Source organism: Rhamphochromis sp. 'chilingali' (assembly GCF_963969265.1).
Source record: "Rhamphochromis sp. 'chilingali' genome assembly, chromosome: 10".
Taxonomy (NCBI): Eukaryota; Metazoa; Chordata; class Actinopteri; order Cichliformes; family Cichlidae; genus Rhamphochromis; species Rhamphochromis sp. 'chilingali'.
In genome coordinates, this window is record NC_137937.1 from 10,031,139 (window position 1) to 10,056,377 (window position 25,239).

At 41.7% G+C, this 25,239-nt stretch overlaps 1 protein-coding gene across 4 annotated transcripts; it reads left to right on the plus strand.

Moving 5' to 3' along the window:
• Positions 1–301: 301 nt before the first annotated feature.
• On the plus strand, positions 302–23,682 carry rabl6b (RAB, member RAS oncogene family-like 6b). 4 transcript variants are annotated; one of them, XM_080893486.1, is made up of 18 exons: positions 302–441; positions 6,743–6,850; positions 6,952–7,139; positions 7,222–7,356; positions 11,793–11,840; positions 11,995–12,024; positions 12,452–12,504; positions 12,697–12,785; positions 14,063–14,203; positions 16,166–16,271; positions 16,441–16,544; positions 16,898–17,283; positions 18,881–19,034; positions 19,252–19,455; positions 20,775–21,030; positions 21,182–21,368; positions 22,553–22,611; positions 23,102–23,682. In XM_080893486.1, exons 3-18 carry the CDS (start codon positions 7,010–7,012, stop codon positions 23,291–23,293), a joined length of 2,274 nt encoding a protein of 757 aa, XP_080749612.1. In that variant the 5' UTR covers positions 302–441; positions 6,743–6,850; positions 6,952–7,009; the 3' UTR covers positions 23,294–23,682. The 4 variants fall into 4 exon arrangements, with proteins under 4 accessions (XP_080749612.1, XP_080749613.1, XP_080749615.1 ...); XM_080893487.1 differs by having other exon boundaries at positions 6,984–7,139; XM_080893489.1 differs by lacking the exon at positions 11,995–12,024.
• The last annotated feature ends 1,557 nt before the right edge of the window (positions 23,683–25,239 follow it).

Below are 25,239 nucleotides of genomic sequence, written 5' to 3' on the forward strand. Positions count from 1 at the left end.
AATAATTTATGAGTCACAAGTTGTCAGTCAGTAAGCAGGAGATTTCACATTCAGAGGCAGCCCAATACAATCCAGATTGTATTGGTTTCACAATATGTGGCAATCTGCAAACACAAACAAATAAATATGCAGAAAAAAATTCGAGGCACAACTTCTTCTGTATTGTTGGAAACCTACTCAGACCTATTGAAATTTAAGTAAGAATATCCATGAGTAAGCTACTTGGAGCATAAGCTTAAATAATGTTTCGGTATCGCTAAGCTTGAGCTTTATTTTGAAACCGGATATTCACAAGTTTTGCGTGCTACTTGATGATTGGTCGGCGGTAGCTGTTTTCTTTGCAAAGGAATGTCGCTGCTATATCTCTGTCGGGATGGAGGTCTGACAGATGTTTTGAGGAAAAGATGCTGGGACTGCACGCTCCTATCTTAATATATACCCGTGAGTATTTGCAGCTGACGTTAACCTGAAAAACTCATCCTGACGTGCTGCCGTGTAGTGTCACTGAGCGCAGAAGTGGCAAAGCTAAGCTAATATTGCCTGGATTGCTAGCTAAAGAGAAGCCAAAGGATAACGTTACCCTTTAGCTGGTGTAACGTTAGGTAACAAGCCGGGCTGCCTCATCTCTTTTTGAAATCCGAATTGACCTTTACATACTCTTTCGAATTTTCTGATTTAAGAATGCTTAAACACATTGCTTGATATATTAAGCAAAGCTCACTGTTCTAGCTGAGCGAGCAGCACAGTCAGCTAATGCTAGCAGGATAACGGTGAAAGGGAAATTCAACCTGAAAACAGAATTAATTCGCAGCCATTGGTAGATAATTGCTCGGCTCTTTGGATTTGAGCTAGTTAATACTTTTTTTTTATTAACTTTTTAATACAAACAGACACGGAGCTTGTACTAATAATGTCAACTGAAGACAAAGCTGATCTTGATAGCGAATAATGTATTTCTTGTAGGGACACTGTGACAGCTCCCATCAGGACACGGAGACGTGTTCTGAAGCTTTCTGTTTTTCAGCTGGTCAAATATTGTTTTAGAGACAGTTTCTAATTCATTGTCATTAAACCTACTGCGAAGAATCATCTGACAACGTCGTCATTATGTCTTGCTTCAGCTTGTGCCTCTCATGTTCTCCCATTACCATTTTGGTAACATAGTCGAGATTACCTCCCCCGACCCGTCAAAGCCAGCCGTTTATCAAATGATTTAACAGTAAAATTTGGACTGTGTGTGAGAGAGAGAGAGAGGGAGAGAGAGAGTGAGTGAGCTTAACCTTCTAATGTGGGGTAAAGTATAGATTGTGATTTACTGTTAAGTTCTGACCAGTCCTGTCTCTGTGGCAGGGATGATTGACAGTAATGAATATTTAGTCAAGTGCAAAATCCTTATGCTTTCTACTAGAGCTGGGCGATATGAGATTTTTTCATATCACGATATGTTTTTTTCATTTCAGGCGATAACGATATCTATCACGATATAAGCCAAATAACTATATTTGTAAGTAGGGCTGGGTATCGTCACTGATTTCTAGAATCGATTCAATTCCGATTCACAAGGTCCCGAATCGATTCGATCCACGATTCGATTTAATTCGATTCGATTCGATTTAAATCTGGGAAATTTTGACAGTCAGAAGTATAATTCAGATCAGAACATTTACATATTTTTGTATCTATAAAAAGGAAGCTGACACTCGCAAGACTTTATCCAAGGTGTGAGCATCACAGCAGATGCCTTTGTGTCAAAGTAGCTGAAGATAAAACACAGAAAAACATGAAGGTTTTCCTGGCCTGGGATTTTATAAAAATATTCTGCAGTACATCAAAAACGAAAGAAAACCATTAATTAATCAACATTACCTCTGACGTTACAGCGGTTTTATTAGACACACGGCTAAGCATTTTGCATTTTGAATAATATTAAAAAGTTTAAATTTGTTCAGTATTGAACAGCAGAAATGAGGTTTTCTTTTCGGAAGAATGTAAAAGGGAAAAAAACAGCGGCCGACAGCGCTGTAAACAACAGTAGACTTGTGTAACAAGCAAGCGAATAATGAAGAAAGCGAAACTGTTCGAGGGGGGGGGGGGAGGGAGAGAGAGAGAGCTGCGCATCGCAATGGAAGCAAAACAGAGTGAATTCATGACGATGTTTATGTGAAGCGTTTGGATCTTCTTTTGCTGCTGGTTCGGTCAATATTGTTTGGAGAGAGATCAAACTAACAGCTTTAGAATCAGCGCATAAAGGGCGTGAACACAAAGCGCGGACCCGGATCAGCGAGCTGTCAGCTTTCAGCCCCGACTGTGAGAAAGGCGACATCTAACTGATTCTGATCCGCGGGTCGCGCTGTGTGTTTAAGTCTATGTGCAGAATCCCTGTACCTGCTCTCATTTACTGTTTGGTGGTTCTTGAAATTTTGTAAGATGTCACCAGAGATTCTGGCATTTCGGACAAAATAAATTTATATTAAAAAATCGATTCAGGATTTTAATGAATCGATTTTACGTTATCCAAGCCAGAATCGATTTTAATCGATGAATCGATTATAAAAACCCACCCCTATTTGTAAGATTTAAATGTGCCGTTGCTCACAAGTAAAATGTGAAATAATCAGCAGCTTGTTTTTATTTAAATATTTATTTCCCATAATAAGTTCAACAGGGTAGATGTACTTAAGGAACATGAGACTTTTTCAGATAAATAAAGGCAAATATTGCAAACTACACAAAAGGCAGCCACTAAAGCGTTTAAGTTTCAAAATAGAACAAACAAAACAGACTAAATTGTCAATTCCACTTAGAAACAAAATATTAATTCTAAAAATAAATCTTAGTTTGTTTTACAGAAGAACAGACAAAACTGACTAACTTTTGTCAATATCAAATAAACTGAGAACTAAAAGGAAATTCTCAATCTCTCCTTGTTGTATAGCTTAGCTTTTCAAACACTTTTAACAGTTACTTTAGTCTGACAAAAGCCGAATGACGAATTAGCGCTTCCAGTCAGAGACTGAGGCTACGTCCACGGGTACACGGGTATTTTTGAAAACGGAGATTTTCCGTTTTCGTTTTAAAAAATAATCCCGTCCACACATAAAGGCAGAAATGAAGGAAAACGCTGCTATGAACATGCCAAAGCAGCAGGTGGAGCTAGATTCCTAACCGTGCAGAAATGTTGGCCAATCAGAAGTCTAGAAGCCTCGGTGGGAAAAAGTAAACAAAGCTGCGGCATAGAAGCAGAACCGAGTCGTATGTGTGGAGGGACAGTAACTGTGTGTATATGTAAGCATTTAAACACTGCAGAGAGTAGAATTAATAGTAACAGTATTGTAGAAATTCATTTCACCGAAACAATAACGTGGCGCACAGTGTGACGCATGCACCAGTTTATTGTATTTCCAGACTTGCTTTCGGCACAATTTACAGTGCACGCTACTCTGTTTTTTGTCAGACTTGAAATAGCCGAAATACCTTCACACTACGGAACTTCTATGGCTCTTCCGTTCGACAATCTCTCCGGCATTGGAACCATTATCTGTTTTCTCTTCGGTCACGCTCGGTTGATTTTTCTAGTCGGCACACTCATTTCCTCCATTACGCGCTGGCTCCATTACCCGCTGGCTGCTTCCCAAACAAACACACGGCTTGGCACTTGTGCTGTACGTAACAAGTCACGCGACGTGACGCTGCGGCTGTGATTGGTTCGGCTCTGCGCTACTTAATTTGGATTGGCTGACCTTTTTTTTTTTTTTTTGAGGACAAGAGCGGCGAAGTCTATCGCGATAGCTTAATTTCTCTATCGAGTAAAAGTTATATCGCGATACATATCGTTATCGTTCTATCGCCCAGCTCTACTTTCTACCCCGTCATCTTCAGCTGTAATTGAAGCTGTGCTTTAATAAACTAAGCTACTATGACATCACCCCAGATGAGTATCTTTGTGATTGTCTTCCTGGCGTTTTGAAACTGGCAGGAGAGGGATGGATCAAAGTGAAAGTGCAATCTAAAACTATATTTAGAAGTTTCTATGGACGGACAGTTGTTTTAGAACTACTTTTATCTCGTTAACTCTCTAGCTAACAATGCTTGGATCATCCGATTGTTGTGTTTGTGGTGTTCCAAGCGTGTGCGCAACAGTGAAGTTGTCAAAACGTGGTAAAAGGTTTTTCCTCCTGTTTCTTTGTTTTTTAATTTATTGGGCAGTATAAATGTAGATAATGATAGATAACATCATTCATCCATTCTCTTCCGGTCCCCAAAAGGGGACAGAGCCTTTCAGTCTGTTGCACCAAGGCTGTGGAACAGTTTACCACTACAATTACGTTTGCTTGACTCTGTGGATTCTTTTAAAAAACAGTTAAAAACTCTTCTGTTCAAACAAGCCTTTTGTTGATCTACATATTTTATATATATATATATATATTTTTACATTATTTACATTTGATCTTTTACATTGTATATAATGTCTATTGATTTTATTGTTTATTTTAATATTTTAATATTTGTGTACAGCGCTTTGTGATTGCCTGTCTGTGAAAAGCACTTAATAAATAAAGTTTACTTACTTACTTACTTACTTATCCTTATCAGGGTTGCACGGATGCTGGAGCCTATCCCCGTTACCATAGGGTGAGAGGCAGGGTACTCCTGGGACAGGTTGCCAGTCTGTCGCAGGGCTAACACATTGAGACAGACAATCATTTGCACTCACATTGACAACTATGGGCAATTTAGCATTGCCAGTGAACCTTACTCATCTAACTGCATGCGTTTGGACTGTGGAAGGAAGCCGGAGTACCCGGAGAGAACCCCCACAACAGATGGAGGAGTCAAACTCCAGACTTCTTGCTCTGGAAAGCAGCCTTAAAAGTAGTCAGTCAGTCATTTGTTGAGGTTATTTAGCAGGAAAAAAAAAAAAGAGTATTGCATCCACAAATATACATTTATTAATGTTTAATTATGTCTTTTAAGTACATTTTATTTATATAGGTTGCATTTAGCTCTTTTAATTTCTCTAACACAAAGCTGGTTATAAGCCAACTTTATCCCAGGCTTGAATGACGGAAAAATTACTCTTTCTTCTGATAAAAAGTTTGATTACATTCTCACATCGTATGAGAGGTTGTTCGATAAGTGTTCAAGGCCAACACTGTTAGATCTGCTTCAAAGAAAGTTTCACTAATTCTGGCTAAGCAGCTTACTTACTCATAGACTTGTGTCGGTCTCCTTTTACTTTCTCGGCTGACTAAAACATATCTGTCTCAGCTAGGGCTGGGTCATATCATACCGTTCACGGTAATACCGGTATAATGTCGGGCAACGATAAGAAAATGAAATATCGCGATAGAATATGGGTAAAACACGCATGTGCAGTGCTTTTGTTTTCATACGCACATGGCGGAAAAAGCATGGCGGCGACAGAGAATGAGAAGGGCAAAAGCTGATTGTTAAATGAAACGGATGAACCAGAATTGGTTTGTAAATATGCTACAACTTCAGTGGTGTGGCACTGGTTTAGCTTTCGTCCGTCAGATACACAACAAAGCATTATTTTTGGTAGAGCATGCTAGCGGGCCGTCGTTATTACCGTGTTTTTTGGAAAATACGGCACACTTAAAATCAATCCTTTGATTTTTCTGAAAATCAACAGTGCCCCTTATAATCCCGTGTGCCTTATGTATGAATTCTGGTTGTGTTTACTGACCTCGAAACGATTTTATGTCGTACACGGCACTGGAAAATCTGTCAAATGTTTTAGTACGACTTTGCTAAGCTAGGAACCCGCACCGCTTGATGGATTGTTGGAGCATTACGGCTATCGTAGGTAGGAGCCTCGCGGAGTGCTACGTACTGTGCTTCAACATAATATTACTGTATTATGTGTATAACCTCTTTTTAAGTTTTGTGGATATTATACATGGTTATGCTGAGGATATGTCGGCCAATTTCCACTGGAAATGCCTTTTGGTTAAACAGTCAGCAAGGAATTTGCATTTGCACTGTTAAATTTTTATGTAACTTTAATGCAGATTAAAAAAAAACAGCTGCTTGTTTAAGTGAAAATGCATTGATTTTTTTTTTTTTTTTTGCACGAATAAAGTTGTGGAGCTGTAAAGTATTTTGTCTATTTTCAAATGTATATCGTGATAAATATTTTTGGTCATATCACCCTGCTCTAGTCCCAACTACAGTGGCCCATGTAGGACAAATTTGAATTGGGGCAGGTAAGAAAACATATTTTAGTTGAATACAATCTGCTGATGTCATGTCAGTGAGATTTTCCATACTGTACCTTTAATGCACTTCCACATAAACTGTCTTTTGACTGTCGTGGTCTAATGGCGTTCATACTAGCTGTGCTGTTGTTGTTTTCTTGTTATATTGTGTTTATTTTACTGAGAATTAGTTTCCAGCTGTACACAGCAGTTTTTCCAACTTTTTGAATAAATAAAGCATATCTTAATTTTTTTTAAGTTGAATAACTTACAATTCGCATTCATTTATTTTATTTCCACATAAGAGTGACAAACTCGCACAAGAAGCTGGAACTAGTGGATTTGTGGTTTTTCTCATGTTCTAACACTTGAGCATAGTTTGATATAATTTTCATTTTTTGCAAAAAATATCAAGCCTGTCCTTTTCATCACACCTACATGTTAACAGAAGAATTTCATCTAAACAAGAGTCTTTAATCCCCAACCTCTGTCTCTGTGTTTTTCTTTGTTTTTTTTTCCCTTAGATGATGCTCAAAACAACATGGTAGTAAATTCTACTTGTGACAGGCAAAGAAAAACATCTGGTCAACTTTAAAAGAGGCACCGCTAAATTCAGTAAACCACTGAAGTTGGTACGAAGTGATTTGGCATCATATTTGCATCTCAGCATAGATCCTTAACTTCCTTGCTCGTGAAGATACGCTGCTACACTTTTACTTGTGTTGTCATTAAGGAGTCATCAGCCAGAGTTCCTCTCTACTGCAGAGTGAAGCTGGTGAAGCTCAGTCAAGATGTTCTCAGCGCTGAAGAAGCTGGTGGGCTCTGAGCCTGGCCAGCTCAAGGAGAAGAACATTCCTGCTGGTCTGCAGTCCATGAACCAGAGCTTGCAGAGACGCTTTGCCAAAGGGGTCCAGTATAACAGTAAGTAATCCAGCCAGCTAAATACATGTTCTGTCTTAGTTTGTTCAGTTTTATGGCATCTCCATCATGTCTCCTACTCCAGTGAAAATAGTGATTCGTGGAGACAGGAACACTGGAAAGAGTACTTTATGGCATCGACTGCAGGGCAAGAAGTTTGTGGAGGAGTATATACCCACTCAGGAGATCCAAGCTACAAGCATCCATTGGAATTACAAAAGTAAGCCAAGATAGCTGTGACCACATGTGATCATCTCACCAGGGCTGGGTGATATATACATTTAAAATATATATAAAACACCCAGCACGCCCCTGCGGGCGGTTTATCCTTCAAGCTCGGGTCCTCTACCAGAGGCCTGGGAGCTTGAGGGTCCTGCGCAGTATCTTAGCTGTTCCCAGGACTGCGCTCTTCTGGACAGAGATCTCCGATGTTGTTCCTGGGATCTGCTGGAGCCACTCGCCTAGCTTGGGAGTCACCGCACCTAGTGCTCCGATTACCACGGGGACCACTGTTACCTTCACCCTCCACATCCTCTCGAGCTCTTCTCTGAGCCCTTGGTATTTCTCCAGCTTCTCGTGTTCCTTCTTCCTGATATTGCTGTCATTCGGAACCGCTACATCGATCACTACGGCCGTCTTCTTCTGTTTGTCTACCACCACTATGTCTGGTTGGTTAGCCACCACCATTTTGTCCGTCTGTATCTGGAAGTCCCACAGGATCTTAGCTCGGTCATTCTCCACCACCCTTGGGGGCATCTCCCATTTTGACCTCGGGACTTCCAGGTTATACTCGGCACAGATGTTCCTGTACACTATGCCGGCCACTTGGTTATGGCGTTCCATGTATGCCTTGCCTGCTAGCATCTTGCACCCTGCTGTTATGTGCTGGATTGTCTCTGGGGCATCTTTACACAGCCTGCACCTGGGGTCTTGCCTGGTGTGATAGACCCCAGCCTCTATGGATCTTGTGCTCAGAGCTTGTTCTTGTGCTGCCATGATTAGTGCCTCTGTGCTGTCTTTCAGTCCAGCTTTGTCCAGCCACTGGTAGGATTTCTGGATATCAGCCACCTCCTCTATCTGCCGGTGGTACATACCGTGCAGGGGCCTGTCCTTCCATGATGGTTCCTCGTCTCCCTCCTCTTTCTTGGGTTTCTGCTGCCTGAGGTATTCACTGAGCACTCGGTCAGTTGGGGCCATCTTCCTAATGTATTCTTGGATGTTCGTTGTCTCATCCTGGACTGTGGTGCTGACACTCACCAGTCCCCGGCCCCCTTCCTTCCGCTTAGCGTACAGCCTCAGGGTGCTGGATTTGGGGTGAAACCCTCCGTGCATGGTAAGGAGCTTTCTTGTCTTTATGTCAGTGGCTTCTATCTCCTCCTTTGGCCAGCCTATTACCCCAGCAGGGTACCTGATCACGGGCAGGGCGTACGTGTTGATGGCCCGGATCTTGTTCTTACCATTCAGCTGACTCCTCAGGACTTGCCTGACCCTCTGCAGGTACTTGGTGGTTGCAGCCTTTCTAGCGGCCTCTTCATGGTTCCCATTCGCCTGTGGGATCCCCAAGTACTTGTAACTGTCCTCTATGTCTGCAATGTTGCCTTCTGGTAGTTCAATCCCCTCAGTTCTGACTACCTTCCCTCTCTTTGTTACCATCCGACTACACTTCTCCAGTCCGAACGACATTCCAATGTCATTGCTGTATAGCCTGGTAGTGTGGATCAGTGAATCGATGTCTCGTTCACTCTTGGCATACAGCTTGATGTCATCCATGTACAGGAGGTGGCTGACAACTGCTCCATTCTGTAGTCGGTATCCGTAGCCAGTCTTGTTAATGATCTCACTGAGGGGGTTCAGGCCTATGCAGAACAGCAGTGGGGACAGAGCATCTCCTTGGTAGATCCCGCACTTGATGGTGACTTGTGCTATGGGCTTGGAGTTGGCCTCTAGTGTTGTACGCCACATCCCCATTGAGTTCCTGATGAAGGCTCTTAGGGTCCCATTGATCTTGTACAATTCTAGGCATTCCAGTATCCAGCTGTGGGGCATTGAGTCATAGGCCTTCTTGTAATCAATCCAGGCAGTGCACAGGTTGGTCAGTCTGGTCTTGCAGTCTCGGCTGATTGTTCTGTCTACCAGTAGCTGGTGTTTTGCGCCTCTGGTATTCTTGCCAATTCCTTTCTGTGTCCCGCTCATGTATTGACCCATGTGCCTGTTCATCTTAGCCGATATGATGCCTGACAGGAGCTTCCATGTAGTACTGAGGCAGGTTATTGGTCGGTAGTTGGAGGGGACCGGTCCCTTCTTGGGGTCCTTGGGGATCAGGACCGTCCGGCCTTCGGTTAGCCATTCCGGGTGTCTCTCGTTAACTAGCAGCTGGTTCATTTGTGCTGCCAGACGCTCGTGGAGTGCAGTCAGCTTCTTCAGCCAGTAGGCGTGAACCATGTCGGGCCCTGGTGCTGTCCAACTCTTCATACTGGAGACCCTTTCTTGGATATCTGCCACTGTGATGGTTACTGGACCCTGTTCAGGGAGGTCGCTGTGGTCAGCCCTCAGATCCTCTAGCCACTGAGCATTGCCGTTATGGGTTGCATCCTTCTCCCATATGCTCTTCCAGTATTGCTCCGTCTCCAGCCTTGGTGGTGCTGTTCTCTTATTGTTCCCTTGCCACTGAGAGTACACCTTTGCTGGTTCTGTGGAGAACAGCTGGTTTATTCTCCTGCCTTCTATCTCTCTGGTGTACCTCCTCAAGCGGCTGGCCAAGGCTGTGAGTCTTTGCTTGGCAGTTTCCAAGGCCTCAGGTATGGACAGCTTGCTGTATTTCTTAGGCACCTTATTTGTCGCACCTTTCTGCAACTCCGTTAGTTGGCTAACCTCCCTCCGTGCTACTTTGATCTTGCCCTCTAGCCTCCTTCTCCATGGAGGGTACTGCCCCTTGTCGCTGTTCAACTTGTAGCCAAGCATCTCACTGATCACTGTTGCCGTATTGTAGATCAGCTTGTTAGTGTCGGTAATCGTGGTTGTAGGTATTGTCCGTAGTGCTGCATTAACATCATCTAGCAGACCTTCTGAGGGAACTTCACGTAATCTTGGTAACCGGCTACGGGGGATCCAGGTTTCAAGCTTGGCCATGATCCTATTTTTCAGGTCAGTTCCTCTCGCACTCAACTCTCCTATCGCACTTGGGGCTATGTACCCAATCTCGGGTGGGGGTGATGATATCTCCCCCCTGACCTGGCGTCCTGACTCCTCCTTGCCGTAGCATTTGTGTTGTACCTCGTCAATCTCTAGCTGTGAGAGCAGTCCCTTTTTTCGAATGTTGGAACACTGAGCTACTAGTTGTTTCGCCGTCATTGTGGATGTTGGGTATCGAAGAATCCATAGGTCCGTCATCCTATTCATGTAGCCCCTTCCGCCGGGGTTACTTGCATAGTAGCATTCCAACAACGCCCTGTTTTCGTCTCTTGCCCACCGATGCCTTCTTGTTCCAGTAGCCCACTTTTCGTCAGGGTGCCCTGGTTCCTCAACACCTGACGCGGACCTTGTTGATCCGGGCGACGTCCGAGCCGGCATGCCTTCATATTTATCTGTCTCGCTCATGTCTGCGGTAGGCTTGCTTAGCATAGGGGGTCTAGCCTTAGGACCCTTACTGGATACAGACGCCCCAGGCAGGAATCGAACTTGCGATCCTCTGTTCCACAGGCGTGTAGTCTAACCACTACGCTATCCAGCTGCTATGCATATATATATATATATATATATATATATATATATATATATATATCATTACAGTGTTTTAGAATTAGCCATTTAATTTATATCAATGTAGTCCAATGTTGCGTTACCAACTTATACACTTATTCTGCCACTGCACCTTTAGGTGAAGTAGACTGTGTTGTTCATGTACACACAGACTTTTTTCCTAGTTTGGTCGAAGCCTGCTTGAAGGTTGGATAGTTGCTACTCTATAGTACAGTTCTGTAAATGAGTGCATGTTCACAAAAAAACTGGTGTGCACGTGAACATCTGCACAAAGCCTCGTGCTTACTGTCTGATGATGAAATTTACATTACTTCCACCCTCTTCAAGTACACTGAACTACACAAAACTGACTTAATATGGAACTAACTGCAATTCACTTCCTTTGCAATTCACTTCCTGTCCTGACTGACAGCCCAACTACCTTTAATTAGGACCAATAAAATTAGATGTCTGCTTTAATAAAAGTGTCTGTGACACATCACATGTTGTTTTTGTTAAATATACATACATGCATACATGCATACATATTAGTGAATCAGCCAAAAGGAGCTTTTAAATACTGAGAGGATTCTTTTGGTTCATGTCACCCAGCCCTGCTTGTCACCACTGCTTTAGTTATGTTTCTGTTTTGGTTTGACATCTGCTGTTTGTGCCTCATAATTTATTCCAGTGGCACCATATCAAGGTAAAAAGAAAAAATTTAGCTGTAGTTTGAGCTAACTGATTGTTAGAGGAGACGTCCTGTATTTGTGTCAGTGCTTCCATACTAGTGAGAAAACACTACACTACTTAGCGCGAGTAGATCCACATTAGTCATTTAACAGTCAATAGATTTGAACTCTTCTCTCTGTAGTCTCAGAACATGAATAATGAATGTGTCCTCTGTGCTTGCCTCAGCTACTGATGATGTGGTGAAGGTAGAGGTGTGGGACGTGGTGGACAAAGGTGAGTGTTGACACACATGCCAGTCAAATTTCCTCTGAGGCTGACCTCTTGCATTATATCAACACATCCAATAGAGATGCTTGTTGCTTGTCTGTTCTGTCCTCAGTGTTGATGTTGTCTTTTTTTTGGGGCACCTCTCTTACACTCATCTCAGGCCAAAAATATCCTCTTCCTGAAGGTGTAGGTGAGCGCTGCTACAGTATGTAGATACTAAACTCTTGTGTGCTGTGGGTTTGCCCTGCCTATCCCCACTCTTATCTGAATGTCAATATTGTCAGAGTATGGCTCAGGGTTGCTGCCTAGCTATGTCTCAGAGTTTGGCTGTTTTGTTTGAGGGTTTTCTTTCCTTTTTATTGTTTTGTTTATTTGTTTTTTGTTTTTTGCTACTGCTGCACCCAGTTGGAGCGTGAGCATCTGCAGCGTGTATTTAAAGGGCACTGTGTGATCAAAGTAGGCTGCGAGATGCTTTTCTGTTAGAAAAGCAGTTGTGCTGCTGCTCTGCTTGCTCTATACCTTTATACTAACTTAAAGCAAAAACCAAACTGTAGATCAGGATTTCACTGTGTGTCAGCTTGTCTGATATTACCATTTGTGACCAATTGTTCTTTCAGGCAAAGGAAAAAGGCGCGGTGACAATTTGAAACTGGAGAATGAGCCCCAAGAGGTGACTATCACATGGCTGTCATGTGTTTTGGAAGAAAGGCTCACTTCTAGTATGTGGGTTGCAGATTTTAATCAGAGAAAGATGTCTTATAAGGAGGAAATTGTAAAGGGGGAAAAAAGGAAAAGAAGCATATGATCTCAGCAGAATATTTTCCTCCAATTGTTCTTAAATATTAATTTGTTTGTGTTATAGTCAGATGAGGTGGCCCTGGATGCAGAATTCCTGGATGTGTACAAGAACTGCAATGGAGTGATCATGATGTTTGACATCACCAAGCAGTGGTAAGAGAGCTTTGTGTGTGTTGTTGTCTCATCAGGCAAGTCTATTTCTTTAATATGCATGAGCAGATAAAGTTTCATTGTGTCTGTCTGTGGCTATGAAGCTTCCACTGCTGGATTGTGTTCAGCTCTAGATGCACAATCCTTAAAATACATTCCACTATTGCTATTTTGGGCATCCCAAGGGAGAATTTTTTTTTTATGTATATATTAGCATGGCAAATGATATAACTGTAGGTTTTTCAGTGGGGTTTCATGTAAAGTAGGATCTGGTGTATCTTATGTCTCTGTGCTGTAGAGCTCTTTTGTTATTCAGCCACAATTAAAAACACATGAGTGAGCCTCACTGTTGTTCTAGGTGCTACAGTGACTAAGCACAGTAAATGATAGGTATGCTTAAGTGTAGCAAAAATTATAATCACGTTTACTTTGGTTAATGCTGTAGTCTAATCTCCATTATTAAATACTGTTTTTCATCATGCATTTAATCATCTTTAACAAGGGGATTTACTCACATTTCAAATATAATTCAAATTCAGATGTAAAGGAAATAAGTAAACTGTTTTAGGTGAAGGTGGCCGTTGGGGACAAAGGGTCCTCTGGAAGAGGCTTAGGCTCAGACTAACTTTCTGACTGTAAAGCCAGTCTTGGTTGGGCAAGACTAGCTAGCTGTCTAGGATCCATATTAGTGTTCCTGTCATGGTGTGACTCCCCAAGCGGTTGCAGCAGATGGCCGCTCCTCCCTGAGTCTGGTTCTGCCGGAGGTTTCTTCCTGTTAAGAGGGAGTTTTTCCTTCCCACTGTCACCAAAGTGCTTGCTCATAGGGGATCATTTGATTGATGGGTTTTTCTCTTTATGTATTATTGCAGGGTGTACCTTACACTACTAAGCGCCTTGAGGCAACTGTTGTTGTGGTTTGCCACTGTATAAATAAAATTGAACAGAAAATATGCCCTTGCAGGTGTATAATTTTCACAGACACCTCTGTGGGTAGGTCATTATTTTCTGGCTGTCATTAAATTACACAAAAATCAAAAAATGTGTCTATGTTTTAAAACATTTATACATTACTGTTTTGTGTCCCTGCTTAATTCTCTACATTTTAAAGCCAAATACTGAACTTCAGGGTTACCAGTCATAAAAACAGGAAAGCACAAGTATTTTAGAAAACTGTGTACCGTCATTTGTAAGCAGAGTTGGGGAAGCGATATTTGAAGAATAGTCAGTTTCCAGTGAATATTGATACTCCCAGATAAATGTTGTGATCCTATCAATTGCAGGACTTTTAATTACATCCTGAGGGAGCTGCCCAAAGTACCCACCCATGTGCCGGTGTGTGTGTTGGGAAACTACAGGGACATGGGCGAGCATCGTGTCATCCTCCCTGATGATATAAGGGACCTAATTGCTGGATTGAACAGGTAGATATAGATAATAATTGAATGTATACAGTTGAAATAAAAAGTGTGATAATAATAAAAGTAGTTTTCTCTGTAAAAAGTAAATCTTGTTACCTGATATAGCTGTGGAAAATGTTTTCAAATTTGAACATTTCAATGAGCATCGCATTTGCTCAATACTCTGGGATAAGCTACACAGACCTTTTTTGTGTCTACACTCTGAGCTTTTAATAAAGCCATAATGTCATCAAACCTTGCACACACATAGAAGTAAAAAAGTTTTAAAATCTTATTTTTAAGCCAAAAGTTCACCAACGTTTGTCCGTGTACCTCTGTATTTATACAGGGACTGTTTTGTTTTTCCACAACAACTGCATGAGCAAATTACCAGGATGGTGCCAAGTTGCAGGACCTGCTTATAGGGACTCAGAATACTGCACCATATATCACTGTGTTCAGTCACAGATAGCAAAAATACAGGAAACAGTACCAGGAATAAACAGGAAGTGTTGGAAGAAAACAGAACCGGGAACAATATAATTCTCTAAGGACTTTAATTTTTGGTTTTAACTTTAAAAAAAATTACATAATCAACAACTAGATTAGTGTTCTTTCACTGTGTCTGTGTCTGCAGCCACAAACCAGACATCCAGGGAACTGAGGGCTCAGTGACACAACCAAAACAGGAAGAAGCTTTTTTTTTTTGGTTAATTTTGTTTTCTTACCCAGATTTGAGCTTACACCTCACCAGAGGGACTGGCTCTGCAAAACTTAAAACCCCAGTAGTAGATAACAGGTATCACAACAGTGGCCATCAACTTTCTCTAGTGGGCTGTCTGCTTCAGGCTCAATGCACAGTTGTGTAAAAATGGTAATTTTGTGGGTCATCCGACTCTTCTTCCCCACAAAATGATCCCTATGAGTGCCACCACTCCAATCAGAGACGTAAGGTACAGCTTAGCATCTTGCACATTTAAAACATATTTGCACAAAACATGCTGCAAGTAAAATAATCTGTGAAAACATGGTACTTCCCGGGGATTTTAAACCGAAACTCCTGCTACCTGCCAGTGTGGAAGTGCCTTAAACCTGAATTCTCTCTAACAGAAAAGATGTCTGATTCTATAAAAGTCTCTGGAAAAACAATTTTCAGCTCCCTTGATCTTTGACTTCAGGAAACTTTCCTTCCTAGATTTTATTCTTAATAAATACAATATGATTGTTTTGTAAATGATGGTTCGCCAAAGTCAAAAGGGAGGATAAAACTGTATGTGCTCATAATACAAAATGTTTTCATTTACAGTTTGTTATCCATTGAGCACATCAATGTGGCATTAGTTTCAAAAAGCTGAGATGGTCACAACAAAAACGCTAAACTTGTAGCGTTAAAACAGAATATCACTAACCAATGAGGGACTTGAAGATTGTTACCTACAATTTTTATATAGACTCTGCAGTGAAAACAGCGGTAGAAACTACGCTGAACAGTAGACCGTGGATAGAAGATAACTCGCATAATAGTGTTCAAAAGTGATGATGATGATGGATTGGATTTATATAGCGCTTTTCAAGGCACCCAAAGCGCTTTACAATGCCACTATTCATTCACTCTCGCATTCACAAACACTGGTGGAGGCAAGCTACGGTTGTAGCCACAGCTACCCTGGGGAACGTGACTTATATTTATTTGGCTGGTTGGTAACTAACCAGTATAATACAAATGGATATTTTACCACTGAAAGCTGTCTAGTGTCAAAGGGAAGGTGTTATCCACTGTCAGTTTAACAACTTAACAAGCTGATGATGTGTCTGATGTTTTTGTGCCCTTGAGGTGGTAAATGCAGCTACACCTCTTTCCGTTTTTTTTTTTTTTTTTGTTTGTTTGTTTTTTTTATTAAATAACACTTGGACATCAATGAGGCATGTAAATATAGGGTATATATTCAGAAACTTGAGTTTACTACTAATGCTTTCCTTTTACAGACCTATGGGATCATCTTACATCCACTATGCCGAGTCCTCTATGAAGAATGGCTTTGGCTTGAAATATCTGCACAAGTTTTTCAACATCCCGTTCCTACAGCTGCAGGTTATTGTTTTGTTTTATGTGCTGAATATTTGATTTATTTTTATTTATAATATCAGGTTTTCAAACGCTATAATTTTTTATTATGATTTATTTATTGTAATGGAAGACAAAGCACACCTATTTCATCTCAGCACGTGCCCAGGTAATCATGCCATGTGTTTGTGTGCAGAGGGAGACCCTCCTGAGGCAGCTGGAGACCAACCAGTTGGACATGGATGCGACACTGGAGGAGCTCTGTGTCCAGCAGGAGACTGAAGATCAGAACTATGAGATGTATGCTCATCTTTATTCTCTCTGACAGCCTGTGCACTGCTGTTACTGAGCCACTAGAGGGACTAGATCAAAAGCTTTATTTCCCAAAATTCTCCCCCACTCTATGTAAAATATGTGTCCTCACTTTTTATGCATTAGGTGCTCTCATGTCCACTGCTGGGCTTAAACTAGTGAGCTGGGTGCACACTACTACCTCCATCTTCTAGCAGTTGAATTTAACAGATTTGTAAAATGAACTACACATCTGTGTACATTTCCTTCTACTGGGTTTTCCTTACTCTAGTTTCTAAACTGTATTGATGGCCTCAGATGTTATTCAAAGTCTCTTAAAAGTCCTGTTGTGATATCTGCAGTTTCCTGGAGAACTTGGAGTCTCGCAGTAAGGGCTATGGTTCCCCTGGTCCAGCCAACGGTCAGAGTCCCTCATCAGGCTCTCAGTCCCCCATTGTCCCTCCCAGTGGGGCCTCCACCGGCAGCTCCAGTCCCAGCACTCCACAGCCACCAATCCCTTCCCAGCCACTCCCACAGTCACCATCTGTGTCCACAACCTCTCCTCCGCCTCCCACAGCAGCAGCAGCTGGCGGGGCAGCTTCACCTGCTGCTGAGGTAAAATCATTGGCCCAGTCACCCGAACACCTTCAGTCACCAGCTGCAGGAGCGTCGGGCCCACAGAAACGCAGCTTCATCTCCCGATGGTTTGGCTCATCCCCAGCCACCGAGGCTTCTGCCTCAGCACCAGGTCAGTCCTACACAGCACTCGCACAGCAGAGTGCTCCATGTAGTCTCTACACCAGCCATCTGTGACAATATTTCTGTCTATTCACAGCCATTAGCACATTCGTCCACGTAGCATTACAGTCCAACACTGCAATTTTGCACTCAGGTTAAGTGGACCAACACTCTCAATTATAAATGAATTCAATAACAGTAAATCATGAGTAGCAACCAGAGGTTTGATCCCAGGACATACACACCATGACATGACCATGCACTGCTGCTGGTTGAAGCAAATTGTGGCCATGACAAACCTGCATATGAATCACTCAGTGGCTTATGTAGACACAGAGGAACTGCAGGCGTATATAGAGATGCTCATTTTTGGATGCTGTTTACAGGTCAAAAAAATTAATCAGTTTAAATCTGCAGGGTACTGCTGCAAGCCCCTCTCATCAGCAAATGTAAGGGCGGAGTGACTTTTCCATGGACAGGAAGAGAACAGCTGGCAGCACAACGTGGGAAGCTTGCATGCAAAGATCAGTCTGTCCATTTACAGCTTCTGCTCCACCTCAGCTGGAGTCCCTCTTCTTGAGGGGTTAAAATAAAAAAACGTGATTAATATTTATATTTCAGGATGAAGTATTTTTGAAAGATTCCATCATTTAAAGTGGAAAAAAATATTACTTTATAATATTTTTGCAGGAGTTTTTGCAAAGCTGCCACTTTTTTGTCCTTAGGGCATTGAGTGTGACAGTTTCTTGTTTTTGTTGCAAAGAGAGGTGACTATGACACTGCAAAAAAAAAATAATAATAATGAACACCAATGTTTCTGCCAATCAGTCTCATTTTAGGGCCTATTGAAAATAATCAAATATTCCTTGAAATGTATTTCATGGAAATTGTTGTTCTTCTTTGGGGTTTTTTTTTTTTGTTTTTGTTTTTTTGATAAAAATCAGTGGAGCTATATAAACATACTGGCCTTCAAATCATTAAAATCCATTAAATATTATTAATATTGGATATTAAAAGTTCAGACCAAAGTAGTTGACTGAGTCATTTAAAGTGGAACAAATATTACTATATAATATTTTTACAGCACTTTTTGAGAAGCTCCACTGTTTTGTCTTTAGAAAGAGTCAAAGACGAGAAGAGTGAGGATTTTAAAGAATCATCTAAGGGTTAAGAAAGCTGTTCAGTCACATCCGTCAAATCTTGATAAACTAGAATGTAGTAAGCTAATGAACACATTCAATGGAGATTGTTATATCAGTTACTGAATAAAGAGTTCACTTTGAGTTTTCTTTGTCCTCCGGGCACTGAGAGTATCCAGACCAGCTTTAGAATATATTTGTTGACCGTAACTGAAACTGCCAGGTCCATAGTAAGTAGTCACAAGGTTTGAGACTTGGGAGTTGAGAAATGCGGAGCATTTAAAAGGATCAAAAGACTGGCTGGTGTTGGAATGTCATGTGATTTCAGTCTTTCCCTGCAGTTTCTGTATAATTAGCTAAAAGCAAACACACAGTGTTTCTGCTTTGGAGCTTTTGAACTTTAAAGCGTAGATTTTTGTTCTGAGTCATTTTGCTCTCAGTCAAAAATTTTCTCAATGTTTTCCTCAGAGGAGCCTCCTGTACCAGTGTGTCCTGCTAAGGTGCAGAGTGTGGATGATTTTGTGCCAGATGAGAGACTGGACAAGAGTTTCTTGGAGGACAGCCTGCCCTCCAAGACCAAGGTGCCCCGACCTGCAGCAGCTCCCACTGTGGACAGTGACAGGTGAAAATTTTCACAAATACTTCTGACTTGGCCTGTTTTTACTTTTAGAAAATACTCTTTGTCAATGTTTTACATTTTACCTTCTTTATTCAACATTTAGAAGAGGTTGAATTAAATTTTTAAATGTTTTACTACATTGTTAGTCACTAAGTGTCTGCTTTCGGTCACCTCTTCAAGCCTCTTTGAACCAACTTTTCGTGTTCTTGCTTCAACCCAGTGATGGTGAGGATAGAGGAAACCCCATGGTGTCCAGTTTCCAGGATGAGCTTGACCCTGATGATACTGAGCCAAGCCTTTCCAACTCTAAGGCCCTCCCCCCCATTAAAGATATCACTCTGAGCAGTGACGAGGAGGAGGGAATACCAACAGCGCTTGTAATCTCACAGGATCAAGACCTGGAAAGTAAACCTGAGCTCAAAGCGTAAGTCAAGAAATTTCATTAGTGACACAAGTGATATACTGCTCAAAAAATTAAAGAAACACTTTTTAATCTGAGTTTAGCATTAAGTCAGTGAAACCTCGGGGATATTGATCTTATCAGTTAAGTAGCACAGGAGGTTGTTAATCAGTTCACTTAACAAGAGGTGACCTAGAAGGGCAACAATGCGACAACAAAGCAGGAATAGTTTTACAGGTGGAGGCCACTGGTATTTTCTGCCTCCTGATCTTTTCTGACTGTTTTTCTCTAGTTGTATGCATTTAATTAGGGCCAGTGTCACTACTGGTAGCATGAGGTTATATCAGGACCCCGCATAGGTTGCACTGGTAGTCCAACTCCTGCGGAATGGCACATCAATACGCACACTTGCAATAAGGTTTGCTGTGCCTCCCAGCATAGTTTCAGGAACATAGCGGAGAATACAGGAGACAGGCAGTTACTCTGTGAGAGCTGGACAGAGTCACAAAAGGTCCTTCACCCATCGGCAGGTCTAGTATTTGCTCTTTTGTCCCAGAAGGAACAGGGTGAGCTCTGCCAGAGCTACAAAATGACCTCCAGCAGGCCACTGATGTCAGTGTCTCTGAACAAATCATCAGAAACAGACTTCATGAGGGTGGCCTGAGGGCTCAACATCCTTTAGTAGGGTCCTGTGTTCACTGCCCAACACCATGTAGCTCGATTGGCATTTGCCATAGAATACCAGAATTGGCACCACTAGCACCCTGTGCTTTTCAGAGACAAGAGCAGGTTCACCCTGAGCACATGTGACAGATGTGAAACAGTCTGAAGAAGCCATGGAGAACGTTATTCTGTCTGTAACATCGTTAAACTTGACTGGTTTGGTAGTGTCAGAGAGGGACATATCAATGGAGGGACACACAGACCGCTATAGGGCTAGCCAGCAGCACCCTGAGTGACGCTAGGTATCACGTTGAAATTCCCGGGCCCACTGTCAGACCCTACACTGGTGCAGTGGGTCCTGAGACATCAGCTGTCATCTCATTAGGAGCATGCACCGACGTTGTCACACATACATACAAGCACATACAAACATACAGCCATACAAACCACTGAGTACCATTTTTGCAATGAAATTTTGACAAAATGGATTATCCTGCTGCATCACTTCTTCACTTTGAGTTTTGAGGTGTCACTGTAGGTTGATGTGTAAACGATGTGGCATCCCTAACGCATGACCCAGTACATATCAGTGTAGATATGCAGCCTATCTCCCCCCCCCTTTCCCCCATTGTGATCTGATATGTTTTTTGTTTTGTTTTTTTACGTGTTCCTTGAATCAGGCCTATAATCACAAAACCAAAGGTGACATCTAAAGCTCCGGATCCCCAGGGCCAAACCACACCACCCATCTCCCTCACTTTAACTCCCGCAGTAGAGCAGCCAGCCCGACACCAAGGCAAGAAGAAGGGAAGCACGCCCAAAGTGGAGGACTCTGACACAGACCCTGAGGCTCCTGTGGCTCAGCAAATGCTCTCGTTTGTGATGGATGACCCTGACTTTGACTCTGAAGCATCAGACACACCTAAAATTGCAAAGGTAAACAAAGATACTTCCACTATGAGGCCAGTTCAGGTCACAGATCTGGAAAGCAAAATCTGCAACAGAAATTAAATAGATGAAAAGTCAATTAAAACTTTTCTGTTCTGCTTCTTTAATGAATATACATTTGCATCCCTTTTGAATGCAGGATACATTTCCAGTCAGGGATGAGCTTCTGTCTGACCTCTCTGATGATGACATGCAGTTAGCCAAGGTGCCAGAACCCCTAAAACCCACTGTGATCACCTTCAAACCCAAGGACGACACTGACCTGTTTGGTCTCGGGATCCAAGAAGAGCCTCCTGCAGCCAAGGAAAGCAGCGAGGATCAGGAAGGCAAGTCCTTAAATACTTGTCGATGTAACTCCACATTTGATTAGCTGATGAGCAGGCAGATTAGGTCAACAGAACCCTTTAGATTCAATTGATATTGCACAGTGACTTCAAGGTGCTTGATATTGTTATGTAAAGACCCCACAATAACAGAGAGAAAACCCCAACAGTCAGACAAAAGATGCATCATGGAAGAGACCCAGAGTTTAATATTAACTAATTGTTAAATGCAGAGAGGTGTGTAAGCACATACTGAGGGAGAAAGGTAACTGAAGAAGAAATACTTAATGCATCATGGGAATCCCCCAGCAGCCTACACCTATTGCAGTATAACTAAAGGAGGATTCAGGGTACATGCTTTAGCAAAAAGGAAAGTTTTAAGTTTAATCTTAAAAGTAGAGATAGTGTCTGTCTCTCAAATCCAAACTGGAAGCTGGTTTCATAGAAGAGGGGCCTGAAAACCGAGGGCTCTGCCTCCCAATTCTACTTTTAAATACTCTAGGAACAACAACTAACCCAGCTGTCTGAGAGCAAAGTGCTCTGATGGGGTGGCCTAATTATGCGAAACGTTGTACGTGATGAGAAGGATTTTAAAATTTCATTCTGGATTTAAGGGAGCCAATCAAAAGAAGCCAGTATGGGAGAAATATGCTCTTTCTAGTTCCTGTCAGTACTCTTGCTTCAGCATTTTGGATCAACCGAAGGATTTTCAGGGAGTTTTTAGGACATCCTGATAATGAATAATTACAATAATCCAGCCTAGAAGTAATAAATGCATGAACTAGTTTTTCAGAGTCACTCTGAGACAGCAGGTTTTTTAATTTTACAAAGTAAGACAGCCTCACGTATTTATTTAATATGTATATTGAAGGAAATATCTTGGTCAAAAACAACTCCATTACTCAGTGTTAACTGAGACCAGGGTAATGCCATCCAGAGTATTGGTCTAGACACCATATTCTAAGATTTTTAGGGCTGATTACAGTAACGTCAATTTTATCTCAATTTAGAAGCAAGGATGTAATTGTTTCATGTTATTAAGTGGTTAAAACAATTGTCCTTTTTTGAAATGGTCTGTTCTGCTGGTTTTGTTAAGAAACTGAACTTTAACATAAAACGTATTTAAAATGACTCCATCAGATGTTCACCACTTGTGAGAGTGCTGTATGCATGTGCTCCTCTTTCAGAGAAAGAAAGCAAGCACTCCTCCAAGGAAAAGAAGAAAAAGAAGAAGAAGAGCAAAGAGGTAAACTTTTTGTTGATATTACATACTGTAAGGACTTTGTGTCTAAAGAAGAGAAATAAAACAGTTTTTCTCATTGACCATCGAGTGTATAGTATCTACCGGTATTAGAAATTGAATGCCTGGTACTGAGCTGTGGTGACGGTCGGTGAGCAAGAGGATAGTTTGGAGACATTGCTGCTACAAAGGTGTATGTAAAATGTTAAATGATTATTTGTAAAGATTTGAATGAAAATTCAAAGACATAATGAGTGGACATTCTTATCTAACACACTCACCAGTGAGGGGTCAGACGCTTCAGACTTCAAACTTGATTTAAGTCTTTAACTGCAAGTCTGCAAACCGCAGAGTTTTTTTTTTCCTTTATTAAAAGGATTCTGTTGTTTTGCTATGAACGTGAACAGAAATAGAAAAGTTCAGCTTTTTATGTCGTGAACAGCCTCTGAGGTTCTGCCGGCGAGTCCTACAGTAAACTGTGTGCCGTCACTTACAGGAGGATGAAAAGAGCAAGAAGAAACACAAACACAAGAAAAGGGAAAAGGATGAAGCTGCAGTGCCCGATGAGAAGGAGAAAAAGAAAAAAAAATCCAGGACCAAGAAAACCGAAGTGGATGAGCTGGAGGACTTTCTGGGCGGTGGGGCAGCATCAATCAAAAGAGATGATGGCGATTATGAAGAGCTATAAGAGCTCCTGCAGAAGGGTGCCAGGGCACAGGGTTGTTGGTGGTTTGTATGTGCATAAAGCAGCATATCCAAGCCATACACTGTATACAAGGCTAACAGCACCCAGGTAAAATAAGCCAGGACTCTGCTATGTTTGACCTGTATATTACGTTTGTTACGTTTGTTTTTCCCATCTGCGCCTGTGCTGTCACTTCCGTTCCAACCACTAAGAACAGGCTGGGACACCCACATGTACTGTAGTGAGTGGTAACAGAAATACGATGATCAAGGTGGCCGCAGCTCAGCTCTTTGTACTCTGACGCATTTAAATATGTTGGAATAAGGTTTTATTTGACATCATCCACTCCACGAACCAGCTGCTGTAAATAAAGCTTAACCATTTAGTCTGAATGTTGGTGTGGTTGGTGTAATAACTGAGAGCATGCTCAGAGTGAGAAGTGACTTCTTAAAGAATCCATTGTGTTCTTTCTCTTTGTTTCTTGAGCTTAATGGTTAATGGTAATTTTAGTCTTGTGTCTAAATATGAACACTGGAGGAGAATTTAGATGATTTAAGAAGGCCTTCCTGTTTTTTCACACTCCTAAAGTTCATCATCCTTGCAAAGTTGGCTGAATCTGAAACTGGATATTTTTCTTTCTCATGGCCTTCTGTGTTTAACTCAACATTAGGCTCTTTGTGCTTGTGTTATTATTAAATTATTATTATTAAGCAAGATCATCTCAGTGGGATCTGTTTGGTAGGTTTCTGGTGCCGTCTTGCTTCCAGATTTTTCTTCTGTGAGAGTAAGAACAGCAGCGACTGTTTTCTGGAGCTTCCTTTAACAGCGGCTTTAGCTCCTTCTCCCTGAACAGCAGGAGTAAGTTGATGGTTATTTTGAAAGCAGGACACCTTCTAATCTGTGTTCTTAGCTGTATGTATTTTAGAAGCAGCTGTTAACAAAGGCCTTCAATAAGCAAATCTCTCAATTCAGCAGCCATCTTGAATCGGATCTGGGGGCTTATTTAAAAACCGCTTTGAGACTGGGGAGAGAGCCGCGACTCTGCTACTACTCACGCCTACAGCATAGCAAAGGAAGCTGTTACTAACCTCTACTGTGTGCATGTGTCAGTGCAACAACATGATTGGCTAAAGTGTTTCTCATTTCAACTGTTGACTGGCTCTTTAGACTTGTAAATCTTGTACACAGTGTACATCTTCTCCTTAGTGATCTCATACGGACAGAAGGTCAAGCAGGGCCAGAGCTGTGGCTATTTTTTTTTGGACATGATATCGGACAAAGAGTAGAAAAAATGTCTGAAATGGAGCATTTAAAGCAGTCTGAAGCCTCACTGCCACTTCTGCATACTGATTTGAAACATCCCACTAACTGGAAACATCCAGAAAAGTATTTGCAAGTGACTGATGTTATCAAGACATCACCACCAAACAGGAACGCAAAGTTTCCGCAGGGTTAAATCTCAATACATTTGAATTACATACGAATCTGCTTTGAGGCGTCCATGACCCTCACAGTCCATGTTTTTTGTTTTTTTGTTTTTTTTTTTTTGTTTTTTTTTTTCCCCACATAAAAGCTATGTGTGATTCCAGTGCTAAATTCTCTTCCTGTTTTCCGATTGCCTTAACGGAGGTTTACTACAAGGGAATGATGTGCAGCTGTCCTCGTGAACCATTTCAAGTGTTCTTACTGTAATCTGTTGGCTAGCTCGGTCAGGTTAAGAATGTTGTCCTAGCCTTTTGTTATAGGTGGATCTGTATCATCTTTAAATTCTGTTTAAAAGATTGCAGTGACTTGGTTGTTTGCTTTGGTGTCACTCTCAGTGGAGTTTTGTTAACATTCCCAGGACTTTTACTTTATTTATTGCTTCCATTTTGTTGTTTTCTTTGCATGTTTTGTGCCCAGACTTTGCTAAAAACTCATGCAGGTTTTTTTGTTTGTTTGCTTGTTTT

Excerpts from the sequence above, each read along its gene's own strand:
- rabl6b (XM_080893486.1), top strand. The coding sequence starts at position 7,010 with ATGTTCTCAGCGCTGAAGAAGCTGGTGGGCTCTGAGCCTGGCCAGCTC. Across the intron at positions 12,505-12,696 it reads TGGAGAATGAGCCCCAAGAG|TCAGATGAGGTGGCCCTGGA; the intron begins GTGACTATCACA and ends TTTGTGTTATAG. Across the intron at positions 21,369-22,552 it reads AAGCAGCGAGGATCAGGAAG|AGAAAGAAAGCAAGCACTCC; the intron begins GCAAGTCCTTAA and ends CTCCTCTTTCAG.